Below are 18,724 nucleotides of genomic sequence, written 5' to 3' on the forward strand. Positions count from 1 at the left end.
GCATGAGCGCACTGTGCTGGTTCGCGCGCGAAATACGTACAACTTATTTTTCGAGGGAGATCAGACATAATTTTCCATAGCTTTTCAAAAATACAGAGCCTGATTGCCTAAAATTGATATTCAATTTTTTTCATTAATTAATATGTTTGTTAGTGGGTGTTCCAGACAGGGTCGGCATTAAGAGCAAAGTTTTTTTTTCCTCGGGTTGGGAGCCAAAAATAGGGTCAGTCAGAAATGAAGACCAAAGAATAACAAAAAGATGCCTTCAGGCATCTTTTTAAAAATCCCATCCTGACATCTGAAAAGCCAATTTATCATCAATGCCAGCTGAGCCAGCCATTTTCTCTCTCTCTCGCCAGATCTAAACCAAACAAGGATATCCTGTCTGTGTTAATGGACTTCTCACTGTCTCTTACGTTCTTGTCGGTCTTGACGGAAGCGGAACCACTTGACCCACTGCTGCAGGTGCACCCGCTGCTTGCGCATGTCATAGTACTCGGCGGCTTGCACCATCTTGCGGGCCATCATAAGGCGACGACGCTTCTTCCTCTCGTGGTACAGGAGCCAGGCGCTGCACGGGTACCGGGCAAAAATAGAGACCGCTCAGTAAGGTATGTGGTTCCATGGATTCATTAAGGTTAATCTCCCTGTGCTACTTTTGAGTTTTGCATTTGAAAAATTATGTTTTTCTTTTTGCAATTGCTATTTTTCTAGCTTCACAAAAGCTTATCGCTTTTGAATGAGACATCAATGAAAAACTGCTTTGTGTTGAAACATTTGGTGACTGCTCTATGTTCCGACACCCCTATGCTCCAACAGCCCACACATAAGAGTTAGGGTTAGGGCTAGGGTTAGGTTTAGGGTTTGGGTTAGGGTTGGAATATATGCAGTCGGAACATAGGGGTGTCGGAACACAGGGATGTCGGAACATAGGTGTGTTAACAACTATATATTTGACAATTTTTTTAATTATTAGAAACCAAAAATAATGGAGTTAGGTGTTTTTGTGTGCTAGAGGTACAACAGCAACCAAAATTATAAGCCTCTTGGGTTGCAGACACCCAATATAGAAAAATGAAGTAGGTTTATTTGTCACAATAAAACATGCTGATTGACGTTTTGTTCAAGGAGAAAAGAGCTGCAAGGTTCATCACTGTGAACATTGAGGTTGCGTCCTCACCATCTTAATTTGTGCACTAGTTGAGCATAAAAGATGCCATGCTGTGGGCAGGCTAGCCCAGTAAATGTGGCCAATTTACTGGACTACCTCCGTAAATAAAGGCCACTCTTCCACCATGTACAAAAACATGTTGAACTTTGTCAAATTTTGATTTTCACATTTAGGCTTTATAGTTTGTAGTTTATTTTTGCTTTAGAAGCATACTCACCCTCTTTATAGGCTAATCAGAAAGTGCTGCCTTTTTCAGATGTCTAACTTTTGTGAAATTTCATGTTGAAATTTTGATACGCAAACGTGTGCAAACAAATCTGGAAATTTCACGAAAAATAGACATCTGAAAAAGGCAGCACTTTCTGATTAGCCTATAAAGAGGGCGAGTATACTTCTAAAGCAAAAATAAACTACGAACTAAGCCTAAATGTGAAATTCAAAATTTGACAAAGTTCGACATGTTTTTGTACATGGTGGAAGTGTGGCCTTTATTTATTTACGGAGGTAGTCCAGTAAATTGGCCACATTTATGGGGCTATGAGCAGGCGTACATGTGCCACAAAGTTCAGTACTCATTTTTTGGAAACAATGTTGCAACCTGACGCCACTTTTTTCTTCATATATCATCTCAATGAAGGTCATTCGTTGCAAAAATGATGATAAGACATGAATCTGGGACTGAGAAATATTTCCAATTTTGTTAGGAAATACTTAGAAAATGTTCTTGACTCTCCATAGACTTTGTACACAATCGCGGAAGTGGCGTCAGGTTGCAACATTTGTTTCCATTTTTTTTCTAATAGAAGACAGATTTTAGTTTCAAACTTTGCCACCAGAACTATAAAAAAAATTAAACAGAAATTACCTGAACGTCATGGTGACCAGCTTGTTGTTGTAGCTATGGTAGGCCTTCTGGTACATTTCTGGAGTCGGCTGGTGATGATCGAATAAAGAAGCCATGGTTAGATAAGAAATGTCCGAACCCGAGTGTACTACACACTACCACTTGTGCAAGGATCTGAGAGTGCGTACACACACTTGCTTCTCACTCAACGACACTTGCAAGAGATGTGAAGCACACACTTCAGCACACACATGTGTGTACACCCAGGTACACTTGTGATTTCACCTGGCGTTTACCTTAAAGGAACTGACTTCAACTTGACGAGTTTGTACCATTTGGGATTACAGTATGAGCTTCTTTTTTTTCACAATTTTACCATTTATTTAATTAAGAGATTTGTGTACATTTCATTCAAGACTGGAATTTATTTTCCTTATTTTGTCAAGACTTTTCAGTGCCCACAAATCCATTCCTCAAAATTTGTATTTTATGTAAAAACAAACAAAAATCGGAAGGACCTTCAGATGGGTTTCTCGACATCTACTCACATTAGTATGTGCAAACTGTGATATATTTGGTAAAACAAATTGTTCCATAACAGTTTTTGAAAGAAAAAAAGCCATGTGAGTTATTCCAAAACTTTTAAATGAGCCACAAATTCGAGATCTATCTGACTAGTGACTATTTTAAAATCAAGTCTTAGTCGGTTCCTTTAAGGCTAATTTGCATAACATCACCGCAGGAAATGACTTGTGCAAGGGTGGGGGAGGATGCAAGCAAACATGAGACAGGTGCAAAGATAAATTGTCTATAACAACAGCATCATCACTGATCAATGGTTGCCATGGCAAGCGACACTCTTGATTGATAGAGTAATATTTGTTCTTTCCGTTCATTAATCACATGGGCCTGGAACACATTATTATTAACGTTGCTCTCCCCATTTTCTTACACAAATTCTTTTATTTTTTCTATTGTCAAATTCTTAACTCAGATTGTTTTTTAACTGCCTGTTGTCTTTTCTGGGCATCTGCAACCCTCTGAAGCAAGACTTTAATTTTGGTTCGCTTTTGTGCAGACAGACAGATCCGTCAATTAGGGCTGTCCCGATTATACCGAATATTCAATCCTCAATCAAATAGTCAAATAGCTTTTTGCGGGTTTAAATATTTAACACCCAATAAACTGCACACATACACACACGACTGTGAGGTTGTTTTATCGGAAAGTTGTAGCACCTAATTGTTAGGAGCCATGTGTTTTGTCAATGCTAACTTTTTTGTCGATGGCGGTTCATTATTCCCATCCTTTCAGCAGGTTAAAGCCCTTTCAAAATTATAAAAACCTTACTGCAAAACACTCCAGCAGCCGATACCGATCGCCGCGCGCATCTTTTAACTGGCGCCCTCAGTGTGCAGCGCGGTACGCAGTTGCAGCTTGCAGTTTCGATTACCCGAATATTCGGTCAAAAGCACTTTCGAGTAATCGAATACTAAATTATTTGAAATAGACAGACCTATCGGCCATGTGAGTAAACTGGTCCCAGTCCCTACATTATCGATCTTGATAGGGTGGCGGGAACCACTCTAGCCTGCAAGAACTTCATTATTGTCGGGGCACAAGTAATTCAAATGTGTACAGCTGCAATTATTCTATATCCGAAACATGGGTGTATTTTTTTCGTTGGATGTCTTCATTCAAAAGTGAATTATTTTTGCAATGCTAGGAAAATAGAGATTTAAAATTCAAATAGATTTTGTGGGAGAAGACTATCAAAATGGCTCAGGGAGAGTAAATTAAAATGACAATTTGGCCAGCTATGACCCTTACTGTGTTAATATTTCCAAATGCCCTACAAACTCTATTAGGACACTTCCCCATGTGTACTTAAGTCAGTATTACAAATTTGACAATTAAAATTAAATTACCCCTTCAAAAACCAAATGATGATAATTGGATTAGAATCACATTGTTTTGAGTTAAAACTAACACAGTGCCAACTACATTTAGGAATAGGGAATTGAGATCAATATGTCCGGCATCTGGGAACCAAAGCTACATGTAAAACTTGCCAAGCATCTGAACAAGTCTGTGTTTCACTGATTTTATCTTCAAGGGAATTTAAATTATCCTCAATTCTAATTGGTCAATCCATGGAAACAACAGTGTGGAATTATACAAATATTTGACTGCTTCGAGTGTTGGAGTACAACTAGCCTTCCGAGGTGATCCATGAAGCATTCTATTTTTCCCGAGGCAAAGCCAAGGGAAAATAGAATGCTCTATGGATCACCGAGGGAGGCTTCATTTACTACACCACGAGATAAAGCAGTCAATATTTGTTTTATAACACCTCTCCCACAGATTGTGCTTGATTTTAAGAGATAACTGATCAATTTATTCTAAATACAATTAAAATGTACTTCTCTTTGAATACGACATTAGTTTAAAATTCACTTACACTTTTCCAATCTATACCTCTTCACGACATGTTTGAACCCAGCTGTGTAGCACTAGCGTTTGGGAACAGTACCCGCAACGCGCACACCCGTATGCAGTTACACACAATAGCGGTTGTGATGCGTATAGTACTTTGGTTGCTACAGATATAGTACTTTGGTTGCTATGTCTACCCATAATGTTGACATGTATACACTACCTTTTGTTAAACTGAACCACAACATCCACAAAATATCAAAATCTTGACATAAATTCTGCGCATGTTAATCATGTTAATACACAACTACATCATGCAAAGCAAACCAAAACAAACTTTCAAAAAGCAAAAGAAAAATTGCAAGCATTACCCTCCATTCCCATGGCTGTTTACGGTGATAAAAAAAAAGGAAAAAGAAACAATGAAGTGGAATTTAAAGCAAAACAGCAAAGCATAAGAGCTTCACACCATAACATCCATGCACTCCCTTCACTAGTCTCAATACAGAGATCACTCTGCAGCAAAATGTTCAAGGAAATGATTATGAAAGTTGATAATGATGCTGTGGAAAATATCTCGAGTCCTACTGCTACCATGCTCCCAACTTCCAGGTTTATGCTAAGGAAGTTCGAGCAAGAACTGTGGTTAAAGCATAGTTTGACTAACTTCACTCGAACACACGCTAGTCAACAATAGTTTGACTAGTCTAGCCAACTTTCCAGAATCATACAATGCCTGATTAAATTCCTGTCATCTGATTGGTGGTTTGTTGATCATGCGTCATTGAATTTTTCGTCCCAACACACGGCGTGGCCACACCGCAAAATAGAAGTTCCATTTCACGTTAAATGGAAGTTCCATTCCATGGTCACACTTTTGGCCGCTCTGACCAATCAGATGATGAGGATTTATTCAGATGTTGTTTAAACAAATAATAAATGTTTCACATTTGTGCAACGGAAAGAATAATTTCATTCGGCAGATTCGTGCACACTTAGTTCAAATATAAGCCACGCACACTGCGCCATTACTGGTGTAGGCCAGTTCATGAGCCGGATGTGTCCTTCCTTTCCACACCATCTACGTGTTCCTGCATGAAATTCTCTTACAGTGAAAACCGGGAGAAAATCTAATGGCGACTCTCAAAAAAACTCAACATTCCTGTTTCTTTTCAGAAATCTCCTATGAACTCCGTGCACAATCAGCAGATGGCTCTTTGTGACCACTATCGAGAGTTTGGGCGAGAGGGACACACCATGTGCGCAGACATGGCCAAGTTCGCACAAGGACTATAGTTGACCAATGGTTAACCATAGTTCGACTAACGCTTGCCCGAACTCTGTCTAGTCGACGATGGTTGACTAGGCTAGTCGACTATTTGGAACCAGCCTACTGGGGCTGGTTGCATCGCTGGTAACCAATAGTCGCGCGCATTCATAACGCTAGCAGGGAGCCAGGATCCAGAAGTTTTGCGATGACATTTGGACCAGCCTTTGACTAGAGACGTTCGCACATTGCTATCAGTGCGCAGGCGTAAGGTACGTCACAAATCAACCACTAGTCGACTAACGGTCCTTGCCCGAACTTGGCCCAGGTTTGCGTGCACATGGAGTAAAGTATGCATGACTGATTTCATTCAGCCTCTTCACGTCCACGTGCAGTGCCATCCGGAATGCGACAGAACGTCCCTCCCACAGTCTCTCGTTGGAACTGCGGAGGGGATACTTGCAAATAAGCTATTTTGTACTCACCTGCAGATTTTCTTCATCAAACATGAAGATGGCGTCCAGGTAGTTGGCGCTCAATCGCTTCTTGGGTTTAGCCTCCTCCGGGATCAACGAATCCCTGCCCACAAAAGAGGCAAAACAAGGTAAAATCAAGAGGAAAAAAGATTCTTTATTTTGTTTTAAAAGAACATTTTTCTCAGAAAAGCATGACAGCATTTAACTGATTTTTTTTTTTCATAGAATTTTGGACATGCACTTCTGCGTCACAATCAATGCGAACACGGCTTCAGAAGATGAAACAATTTTTTTAAAAGGGAAAGATTTCCATAAAAGAAGTTCACTCGACACCCTGTGTACAAACCCTACGAGAGTGGACTGAAAAATTTGAAGTGTTTTCTATAAAGAAAATGCTAGTATTTTCTCACTGCTCAAATTGACTTTGATGACATGAAATTGCTATCTGGGGGCTTGTTAGTCAATACAGAGGAAAATTAATGGACTTCTTATATGGAAATCTTTCCTTTAAAAGTGCTCACACAACTTTCATAGTAAACTACAAAGTTAATGGTAAGACATCTGTACAAGTTAGCAGGTCGTGGGTTTGAGTCCCATCCGAGTAAGCTGGTGAATTTTTTTCTAGCAAGCCGTCAGACCACACTTTGTATACAGTGTTTATTAAATACGTCCGCGAAGGGAGAAACCAAATATACAACAAGTAGTAACTTGTCAATAAATTCCAATGTCTGGCCGTTATTTTATCCTCTACAAAAGTGAGCGACACTGCATGGCACACAGTCTCTTAGCCCCCCCCCCCCCCAAAAAAAGTCCGGTTTCTGGTATGGAGCTTGCCCCAAAAGTGGTGCGGGGACGCGGCTTTTTTTTTTAAATTTTTACCGATTTTTTTTCTTCAAATGTTGGCTGATGACTGCAAAAGGTGCCCGCGGCTAAATTTAGTGCAAATATATGGGAGTCCAGAGAGGCCACATAAAGCTTACACTCGATCGTAACCCAATCTAAAACACGTTAAAATTGTGCTGTAGCAGGATTCCAGACAAACCAGTGAGTTTGGCAGTTTTGAGACATCATCTTACATTGAAAAAAAAAACTTTTTCATTTTGCCGACGCTCATGGCTACGGCGACGCGCCCGCATACCAGAAACCGGAGACTTTTTTTTTGTCCTTACCATTTGAGGGCATCCAGTCCGTGCAATGATTCCACCCTCATCTTCATCAGCTCTTTCACCTTGTCAATGATGTAAGCCATGGGATCGTCTGGGCAGAGCACGGCTAGCCCTGTCAAGATGGCCTGACATTGAATAAGATATTTATTATGCAGCACTCGGCAAGGATAGCCCCGGAAAAGTTTTTACTTTTTCCCAGCAGGTAATTTGAAAGCAGTCTAGTTTTAAAGCTATAGTCCATCATTTGCAGCCATCCAAAAAAGTAACTGGCGTATTATTGTTGAAAAACATACTTGGTTGAAAGATAGTAAGTGGACTAAACTCCCTGTGAAATTAATCTTTCTGGCAAGCTATCATTTTGAAGTAAACAACGAAAGAAGGCCTTTCCAACAGTGCGTCTTAAGACGCACCGTAGGAAAATTGAAAGTAGTAGTTCGTTTTGTTATTCAGCGCAGCGCGCACAAGCATTGGCACGACGCACAGGTGCGCGCGGTTGCTATAATTTGTCGGATCACTGCGTGACATCGCGTACAGCTGCAATTCAAAACAATTCAAAACATGATTTAGCAACTTTTGATTTGAAATTGAGATCCTAGAATGCTGTTTTTCTCGGAATATACAGCTTAAGCTGAGCTGAAACTTCATCAGGTTAGTTGTTCAGTATCCTTCATTAGATTTTGAACACTTTTGTTGCTTCAAACGAACAAAATGCACAAATTACAAATGATGGACTTTCGAACAGTTGCATGTCATGTTTGTGAGAAAGCACATGAAATCCCATAACATCATGTAACTGTAGCACTCCTTAGCAGTAGAAGTGACAATAGTTCATTTTTCTCAAACGGTTTGACTTGATCTTGTGCAGTTTCACTCACTTGTGCAAAAGGGTCATTGAAAACTTCAAATTCTTAAGAACTAAAACTGGGCTATAATTAATGCTAAGGACCACATCTTAATTTGCCTTCAATAAGTTTTGGAGGCACAATTGCAGAATACCCCGCCACTCAATCTATCCACCTCGTAGTCGGCTACGGAGTCACGGTTGATTGCCCTCAATAAATGTATGTACTATGCGTCATGCTCCACTGCACTCCCACTCCGTATCCGCGTAGCTGCCAACAGGGTAGTTGGTTTGGACTTAAAAATTTTTCAGCAACTCCCATTCCTTTTGTGTTGCTTCGTTCTCAAGCATATTCAAGGGGACTCCCACTTCGTATCCACTTAGCCGGCAACAGGGTGGTTGGTTTGGACTTAAAAAAATTTCAGCAACTCCCATTCCTTTTGTGTTGCTTCGTTCTCAAATAATGGACCCCCACTCAGTATCCGCGTAGCTGGCAATGGACTTGAATTGTTTCTTTTCCAGTGATTCCAACCGTGTAGCCAGAGATTTTAGGGGTGTATTTCCGAGTAGCAGGGTGTATTTCCGAGTGGCGGGGTTTTCTGCAATTACTCCGTTTTGGAGAATATGTAGGCCAAAGAGCAGGTAAAGTTGCCCTAATTTTGTGCATGTGCATGTGGGAAGATTGAGAGAATTTCCAGGGCGAATGTTTAGTGTAAGACACCTCTTTAGTTTCAATCAAATTAGAGTCAAGGATGTTTTGTATCATTTGAAAGTGACTTTGTCAACCCTAAGCAGATTTTTGTTAATTCCAATGACATTATTTTTTTGTAATTATTTTGAACAGTTTCTTGTGGTAGAAAATGTGATTTTCTTGCACGTTTTGCACCATCTTTTATTTTCGTGATGCTTTTTATCATCTCATCGTCACTTCACCCAAAAACTTCCCTCAAAAAATAAACCCTGCCCTCTATCAACAGCATACCTGTTGGTTTGTTATGTCGCTAACTAGTTTGATAAGTCCAATAACCTACGAAGTGGATTTTTGATAGGGAACAGGGCCCTATACTACATGATTGCCATTTCCAGTACTACATGCATCCATCAGTGCTAGTACTAGGTATGGGCACTTGACAATCTTACCTCGTACACATCTGGTACTTTGTGCCGACGGAGATACTTCCGAACCTCAGGGTTAACACCTTTCAATGATGCCATACTTGGACAATTTCTCTCAGTATGTCGAGTTCCACTTCATACCTCGATTAACTAAAGACTGAAAAAATGGAGAAAAAATTGCAAAATGAAAAATCATTTTTTTAACAATCCTTTGATGAGCACAATTAATGTCTAATAATTTAACTGATTAAAGAATAACAGTGTTGTAGGACTTGAGTCCAGGACTTGGACTTGACTCACATTATTGGCGACTCGGACTCGACTCAAGTCACACTGGAAAATGACTCTGACTCGGTCAAAAGAAAAACATAACGTTACGTATCTGTGCGATGAACGTAGCATTCTGTTTGACTCCATAGGCAAAACACGGCGCCACGGAAAATCGAATCCAGGGGCCACACACGCACGCCTTGTGCCAGCACGATGAGCACCAAGGCCCAGTGTCATGCCAAAAAGTGTTCGATATTAAAGGGAAAACACATTTTGAGTCTAAACAACATGTACCCACACAAGGTAAACTATACAGGAGCCCGCCGTGGGGGGTACGGTACAAGCGAAATGATAGTATGCGTACAAGTGCAAGTACCGTACCCCCCGCTGCGCGCTCCGAGCGAACCGAAAATCATCGCTGGATCATATGCGTGCACGTTTCAAGTGTCAGGTTGGCTCAGTGCAGAAAGGGCATATTTTTCATCATTTTGGCCAAAAAAAACGACAAAGTCCAGCAATGGTTGTTCTGCGCATATTACGTGAGTATGTCATGAGGTGTAGTACGGAGTTTGGGGGCAAACTGTGCAGCGGTTCTGTGGGAAATGTCTGCATTTTGATGGACGTTTTTGTATTTAATTAGTGTTTTGTGCTGAAAACGATTTTGCGGGGTTCTTAATCTATGAGGCTCCACTACGTGGAGCCTCATAGTTCTAGGAGTAATCTCAATGAAGGTCATTCATTGCAAAAATGATGATAAGACATGAATCTGGGACTGAGAAATATTTCCAATTTTGTTAGGAAATAGGCCTACGTCTACTACTTAGAAAATTTTCTTGACTTTCCTTAGACTTTGTGTACACAATCGTGGAAGTGGCGTCAGGTTGCAACATTGTTCCAATTTATTTATTTGAGTTTTGGTGTTATAAATAATATACAGTGCAGAATATACCCGGTAAGTGTGGATCGGATATGGGTTACTCCATGAAGTTCGGGCAAAAAGTGTGACATTGGGTCAAACTTCCCAAATGTTGATCTGAATATTGTTTTTGACAGCTCAACTACTATATTTTTAGGAAATAGTATGCTTTTTCCCCAAAACATAAAACTGAATTTGTGGTTGATCTTTATTTTCATGATGGGAAATTCAAAATACCTATGCTACATGGACACCAAATCTAAACAATTGCTCTGAACATTTTTTAATGGGTTAGGTTATTTGTCAGTTTTCTTGTTGTTTAAGATTAACTTTTAGGGTATAATCAAAGGAGAAACAAATGGTTCAGCAGATGCTCAAAATAAGTTGATATAACCCATTGTAAATTGAGGCTTTTTGTGTAATTTTGACAAAATTGTGCTTGTTTGGAAAAAGTAACCAAATCAGCTAGAAGAGATATAAAATAGCATTTATGAGTAAAAGTTTGACTTAAATGACACAGTCAGTGAACCACCTTTCTAAAATGATGTTCAAAAAGTATGCCTTTGCTCGTCGTGCTGAGAAATATGGCTGACAATGTGTCAATTTTACCTATGCTACATGGACACCATGTCCTGTAGCATAGGTAGAAAACAGCACAATTTATCCAGTAATTAACTGAAAATTAAGCAAAAAATGGCTAAATCATGTTTTATGGCAGTGGGCATGCAAACCGAATACAGAAGCTGAATTTTGGATACATAATTTGGATGTATGTATGAATTATAGAGTGTGGAACAATACCTATGCTACATGGACACCGTGTCCTATTTATCAATTTTCACTTTAGAGGAGCAAACCCTTATGTAAAATAGAGTTCATCTGTATCTGATTGTTATTAATTTATTGTAATTAACCACTTTCTTGGTTCTAACATTAAAAAAATAATTTGTCTACAATCATAGCTTCACAACTAAAGGAATACTCTCTTACCTATGCTACATTTTCTACCTATGCTACATTTGGACACCGCGCTATATTTTGGAACATAAATCTTAATTGCTGAAGAACAATTTTCCAAAGCATGTTTTATTTTGAATATCCATCCAATTACTATTTACCAAAGGTTAAGATGTGTCAGTATGTGTGGAGGTATTTCAGCTTGAGGGGTTTCTTTAGTTTGAAAATACCGATGCTACATGGACACCATTTCAAAAAATGATACTTTTTCTTCTTGCATCTTATAAACAGCAGCAAGTTTGGAGAATTCAACTTTTTAAAAACTCAACTTGGAGTGAGTTGAACATATTAAAATCAAAATCTTTCAGATACGGTGTACTGTATGGAGATAGCAAGCCTTAGTACCTATGCTACAGGACACAAAAAGTGCGGACACCAAATTTAGCATAGGTAACAGAATTTTCACATGCATGTAATATCAACACGAGCAGCTTTTGTACAATTTTATGCATAGATATGGGTGAATATGACTTTAATCTAATAGTAAATTACTTAAAAGGATTGATCAGTTGGCATTTTTGCAACAAAACAAAAAAAATAAAAACACATGTTTCTGGTAATTTAAATGTCACACTTTTTACTGACATTTTTAGTGGTTTTTGCACACATTTTGCCCAATAAAAATTATTTGAGGGCAGATACAGTCCTAGTTTGATTTTATTTTTAAAAGTAACATCATATCCTTTGAGGAAAATGTTACGTTACTTTGAAGGATTTGAAAGACTAAATTTTTTACAAATTGATAACAAAGAGAGTAATTTCAGCGGGAAAAGTTCCGTACTCAGACGTCAATTTATCTGCTGCCAAACATATTAATTGTCACCTCACCTTGTCATTTGAACCAAGAGAAATCCAGGAAGCTGTGTAAAGGTGAAAAAAATTTACTCAAAATGTGTTTTTAGAGCACATTTTGGATGCATACGTCGTGCAGAACTAACTTGAAGCAGCCGGTCAAAACTGATTGTAGTGGCTGAAAGACAGCGGTACGTTATACACGTGACATCAACAACCATGACGTCGCATGAGCCTGCCAATGATAGTGCAATACGTCATTATGAATATTTATTTTCTCATGAATATTTAGACAGTTTATTTCAATGGATACTTCAAATACGTCCAAAGATTGATTATTGCAACAGCGATCGTGCGCCGCCTAGCGGTTAAGAGTCTCGTGTATCAAGCAAGCGTCAGAGGTTCGAATCCCGATGAAGTAACTGACTGATTAATAAATAGAAATTAAGGAAAGGAGAGGGTGAGAGTAGAGGAGGGAAAGTGGAGGAATAACCATAAAAGATGTAACTTTTGGCGGTAGAAAATTAATTGAAAAAAGTGACGTCCGAGTACGGAATTTTTTCCATTTCAGCATTATCAGCTATTATTCCAACTTCATGGAGTAACCCATATTATATTTGTTGCACTGATTACTAGTGCGACAAGAATCCAGCCCACTGCGCGCACACTACGAGAAATGATAAAGTCGTGCATTTCCGACACAACAGAGGCGACAAGTTTGCTAGTTTAACTTTGGCCTAAGCTGGTCTGTGTTAATTCAAGGAAATGTTTTATGTGTCAGAGGAAAGAAGCTTCTCGGTTCATCAAATTCCCTTACAATCATGTCATTCCTGTGTTGTTTGTGTTCCTCCCTCCATGGTTATTCTGTCGTAGAAGGAACGCAAACCAACCGGGACCACCGCCATGTCAGCATGTCGTTGCTAGCAACGCTAGCTAGCTGCGTACAGGGTGACCGTAAGGTCATGGCCAAATTCTGCTAAATGCACTTTAAAAATCTGTCAGATTTATCAAAAATCTGCCAAATTCCCAAGAATTACTCGAAATACACCATAAACACTTAAAATCACATGCAGATTTGTAGTATTGCCTTAATTAAGGTTCAAATTACATTATAAACGATCTGTAGTCACATTTATGTTAAGAAATTATTGCGTAAATTTCAGGCAAAACATCACAACCAGTGAACCTCAGCACCTATAGACCAGCCAACCTGTTCCATTATGCAATGGCAAGGGCGGATCCAGAACACAATTTTTGGGGGGGCCAAAAAAAAATTTGGTCCCCCAAAAAAGTGGGTCAAAAAATTACGGCGTGGGGTTCGGGGCCCGCTTAAGGGCCCCGAAATTTTTTTGGATTCTAGATGCTCTGTGGTGCGATCTGAGGCAATTTCTGACCACTTTAACCAATGTTTTTTTGAGGAAAAGATGGTGGTGTACTCATTGCCTGCCTTTATTGCGATGCCCCCTTTGGCCCCCCCCCCCCCGGATCCGCCCTTGTGCAATGGTTTGTTTGAAAAGATTTAAACAAAATAATGTACAATTTTTTTCAACTTTGCTATGTTTTTTCTGTCAAATAACCATTTTTGCAGAATTCTGCCAGAAATCTGCCAAAAAAATCCATTCTGTAAATTTGCTGTCAAACTCTTTTTTTTTAACAAAAAAATCTGTCAAAGTTAGCCGAAAATCAGCTAAAACGGTCACCCTGGTGCGTACATCAACTACACGTTCTCAATAAAAAATATTTAAAAAACTGTAAAGAAACTCAAGAGACCAGTTTCGAGAAACATTTAATATAAAGTAATCATCTCAAATAGGCCTTATTATAATAATTAGAAAATTAAACAAATAAAGGAAAGGTGAATTATAAAAATAGATTAAGTTTTAAAAAAAATCGGGAAACGCTTCATTTAATCGATCTATCATTATTGATTGAAGTTTGAGGTCAATCAAAAATTGAAACTGGCCTTTCTTTATATAGACGCCAAGCAGGCGCGTACGCAGGGGGGTGTTTTGGCTGTTAAACACCCCCCTTTGCCATGTAAAAATATGGAGGGAAAAGAGAGTGCCAAAATAAGAAAATAAAGAAAGGGAGAGAGATTTTTTTTTTTAATTTCCACGGAACAAATTAAAAAGAAAAAAACTAATAAATACCAAGTATGAAACGGGCGAATTCGGGGAATTTATTGAATAAGTTTCAAAGTGTATTAAAAAACAATCGTCAATATTGATATGGTAAGTATGCATTCCGCGTTTGCACGTACATGGATATGTATACGTACGTGACGTGGGCTAACTCGCAACGCGCGCCCATCACATGGAAGCGCAAGCCCGCGCGAACATAGGCCAATTTTAGTTCATTCTGCATTCATGATTTGTAAGTTGATCAGCGAGTGCGAACCTGGTGCATAGTTGAAAACAACTGGAGATTTGCAGCTAAACCAATCTTGAAAATTTGGCATTTCGTAAAATTTTCATGGAATTACCCATTTACAAACCAACATCCATACAAGTCCACGTTTTTCTAGACAAATCATAATATGCCTTTCAGGGTAGATGTTGATGCGCATTAATGATTTAGACTCTGTTATCACCCACATAATTTTGGATGTCGTTTGACTCACTTGAAGGAAGTCTACATCATAAAGATATCGTTAAAACCCGTGACAAACGAAGAAATGTCCATTAGGCCAAAAAAAAAAGTCTCCGGTTTCTGGTATGCGCGCGCGTCGCCGTAGCCATGCGTGTCGGCAAAATGAACAAGTATTTTTTTCAATGAAAGATGATGTCTCAAAACCGCCAAACTCACTGGTTTGACTGGAATCCTGCTGCTGCACAATTTTAACGTGTTTTTAGATTGGGTTATGGTCGAGAATAAGCTTTATGTGGCCTCTCTGGACTCCCATATATTTGCACTAAGTTTAGTCGGGCACCATTTGCAGTCATCAGCCGACATTTGAAGAAAAAAAATCAGGTAAAAAAAAAAAGCCGCGTCGCCGCACCACTTTTTGGGCAAGCTCCATACCAGAAACCGGAGACTTTTTTTGTTGGCCTTATAAAGGAAGAGGAGCTACTACTTAAATTAATGAATCAATAAATGCATAAGTGAGTAAACATATAAATTTATGAATAATGGAATAAATAAATGAATAAATAAATACACTCCGTTTTTGTTTTGTCCTTTTGTCTCCTTTCCAGAACAAAGCTATACCTTCTCAGTGACAATATGGCACAGGTATTGATTTATTTTCTCCCTTTTTTCCCTTTTTTTTCTTTATTTTTTTCTGTATTATTGGTACGTGCGAAACTCTGCCTGTTATACAGACCGAGCATTATTTTTTATATATAACTCATATGCAGAACATTTTCCTTCATTGTGTTGATGGAGGAAAGGGGACGACCTTTCGGGAATTGCCCGCTGTCTTTGTTCAACTACTTGGAATAAAGAATCGAATAAACCTAAACTTTCCCAGTTTGACCCATTGGCGGATCCAGCGGAGGGCGCAGGGGGCGCACGCCCCCCGGCAAATATTTTAAAATGTATACTATCGGTGAAAAACGGACGGTTATCCGACGGGTCACGCGTTTTGAGTTTGAGGAAGAACAATCATTCAAAAGGTGTGGCAATTTTCACGCACCTACTAAGACTTATATGCGCAGGTTATGATGGCTGCACGATACGCGGATAAAACCAAGGTAAAACAAACTGTAGTGGAGTCTCATTTCGCGTATTGTTTAGCGCGTCATACGTCCATGAGACTGCACGCGGACAACTGCCACGTACAATGCGTATGAAGGTCAAACCGTTTTCACGCTCCGGGCTTGGTGACTAAACAAAATCAAACAATGGCCACTTCAGATTCTATTAAAATATTTTTTCTAATACGGTTTCATGCCAGTTTGTCACGCTCCCTAAATATGGATCCGCTGTAATGAAATATTCAAATTCATGTCAGTTATGTAACCGAGTGCGGAACAATTACAAATTATGTGCATGTTCTCAACTTTAAGCTTTCTTCTTCTTGCGTGTGAAAACCAAAACAACGAGGTAGTTAGATCTCTGGGTGCTTGCTGAGAAGCCACTCTCGGGTTGCTGCATCAACATCAACATCGATCAGGCCTTGGTACTCATTTGGGGGGCGATAGAGGGGGCACTCGGAGATGATGTGGTCAGCAGTCTGCTGCTCCGCTCCACATTCGCAAGCTGGGCTCTGGGATAGGCCCCACCATGTCAGCATTGAAACGCCCGACTCCGGTGCGGAGCCTGTTTAGTTTAACCCATGCCTGTCGTGGGAGATCAGATCCTGGGCAACTTCTGGATGGTACAGGAATGTATCTATGCAGATGGTTAGGGGATGACTGCCACTTCTGTGTCCACATCCTGGCCATCCAGTGGGCCTTTGATTCAGTGGGTTGGATAGTTGACAATAGATCCTTTCCACTTGAGGCAAAGGGGCGCCGGGATTTGAGTCTGGGTTGTGTCTGTTCCCTGCTTTAAGCTTTGAATACAGAAGACACTTTATAAAAGCAAGAGTATATAGGCCTATATGTATTAGAAACAAATGAAACAAAATATCCCCTCATAATTTTAAAAACTTCTGCTAAAAAAATCAGGGGAAAGTGGCCAGGAAACGCCTCAGATCACGCCACAGAGCATCTACGATCCAAAATTTCCCGGGACCCTTAAGCGGGCCCCGGACCCCAAGCCGTAAGTGCTTCGCGCTCCGCGCTCGCATTAGTCCTCCGGCCAAATTCCCTCTATGCTATAATTTCACCCTAGCGGTGCCCCCACCTTATTTGTACCTTCAGCAGCGAATGGCTGAGGCTCGGACTACAAGTGGCCTAAATCTCTTTCCAAAATAGAAAATTGTGAAAAAATACGGAGATGGAACATGGTTCTCAACTTTGAGTATAACAAACTTTATAAAGAACCAAAAAAATAACAAATTTAAATGGAATTTTCGATGTTTAAAACGTTTTCTAAACGGTGGAAGTGGCCAGGAATCGCCTCAGATTGCACCACAGAGCATCTAAAATCCAAATTTTTCCGGGGCCCTTACGCGGGCCACGGACCCCACGCCGTAAAGGGCTTCGCGCTGCGCGCTCGCAGGTCCTGGACCCTTCATTACAATTCTAGGCCCCCCGGCAAATGGCAGTCTGGATCCGCCCACTTTTTCGGGGGTCCAAAATTGTTGTGCCCCTCCCCCTTCCCCCACAAAATTGTGTTCTGGATCCGCCAATGATTGGTGGTGGAGGTTCATATTTTACATGGACATGTAGTTTGAAAAGTGTGGCTATACATTCTCCAATACATGTTGAGTAGGACCTGCATGCAACCTCGTCCCCAGTGCTTACTTTATTTCCAACCTCGTTTCCAATAGTAAGCCCTGGATAGGAAGCTTTCTTCCTGTATCCTGATTCGATACCGCAATTGGCTAGAAATGGATTTATATCGTGTACTTGGTGTTGTTATTCATAACGTGCAGTACGTGTTTTCGCGATCATTCGTCCACGCATTCTCGAAAATATTCATTTCCTTTCCAATTTGTTAATATTAATATGACATGTGATACTGCACGTTGTCTCGTTCGCTCGTACCCCCCGCCCTGCAAACAGGACGCTGGGATACTCTGATGAGCTTCACAGAATCTTGTGAAGGAAATGGCCTATGACCTATGTATAAAGCATCTGGCTGCAGCTGTTTAAGACCGCAGTTAGACAATGTGCGCAAATGCTATCCGAAAACTTCCCATAGAATTGCGCACATTCCATACCGGATATGATTTCTGATTCAGCGCGGACCATGTGGACATAATGCAATCCGACCGTTCGTCATTCGAAACGGAGCCTGAGCGAGTGACGTGAATTGTAAATTTACAACACAGATAAGTTTTACAGAATTTCCTACATTATTACGCTTTTCAACGAGAAAAAAACATCTCTAAACTGGAATAAAAGAGTAATGAATCAGTCTTAACGGCCGTTTCAAACCTTGCAGAGTCATGACCTCGATGACGCACAGGTCACTGGTCACGCAAAATCCAACCAATCAGAGCGTGAATTCATCAGAGTATCCCAGCGTCCTGTTTGCAGGGCGGGGGTACGAGCGAAGTTGTCTCGTTTAAGATCGTTACAGTTTAATTAAAATTAAATCGTGTTTTCGTTACTCGCGCCACTCACGCCATGCTCGCGCTGCGACGAATTGATTCTGTTTTTACCCCAGACACCGCATACAAAAACAAACGCAAAGGCAGGCACTAGACTATTCCTAATTTGCATACGTGTTCAAAAATCTTGCACATGCAAATGATCCAATACCAGGGTGAGAGAGCAGGTAGTGGTGGGCGCGTACTGCTCGACACCCCGGAGACGAGGTTGGACCTGCACGTACATTATTCTCCGACAACCTTCGAAAA

The 18,724-nt window shown here is 40.2% G+C and overlaps 1 protein-coding gene across 4 annotated transcripts in view; it reads right to left on the reverse strand.

The window, feature by feature from the left end:
• Window positions 1–13,254, reverse strand: part of LOC119737522 (dynein regulatory complex subunit 6-like) — a 32,310-nt gene extending 19,056 nt beyond the window's left edge. Inside the window, exons 1-8 of one of the 4 annotated variants that reach the window (XM_038211950.1) lie at window positions 13,130–13,254; window positions 12,349–12,380; window positions 9,342–9,474; window positions 7,364–7,485; window positions 6,204–6,297; window positions 4,823–4,837; window positions 2,037–2,104; window positions 417–571 (exon numbers count right to left, since the gene is read on the reverse strand). In XM_038211950.1, coding sequence (XP_038067878.1) covers window positions 417–571; window positions 2,037–2,104; window positions 4,823–4,837; window positions 6,204–6,297; window positions 7,364–7,485; window positions 9,342–9,416 — 529 coding nt within the window. In that variant the 5' untranslated portion in view covers window positions 9,417–9,474; window positions 12,349–12,380; window positions 13,130–13,254. The remainder of the gene's footprint in view (window positions 1–416; window positions 572–2,036; window positions 2,105–4,822; window positions 4,838–6,203; window positions 6,298–7,363; window positions 7,486–9,341; window positions 9,475–12,348; window positions 12,381–13,129) is intronic. The other 3 variants (XM_038211949.1, XM_038211948.1, XM_038211951.1) reach the window with 3 other exon arrangements.
• Window positions 13,255–18,724: the final 5,470 nt, after the last annotated feature.

This window comes from Patiria miniata, unplaced genomic scaffold (assembly GCF_015706575.1).
Source record: "Patiria miniata isolate m_02_andy unplaced genomic scaffold, ASM1570657v1 HiC_scaffold_3, whole genome shotgun sequence".
NCBI lineage: Eukaryota > Metazoa > Echinodermata > Asteroidea > Valvatida > Asterinidae > Patiria > Patiria miniata.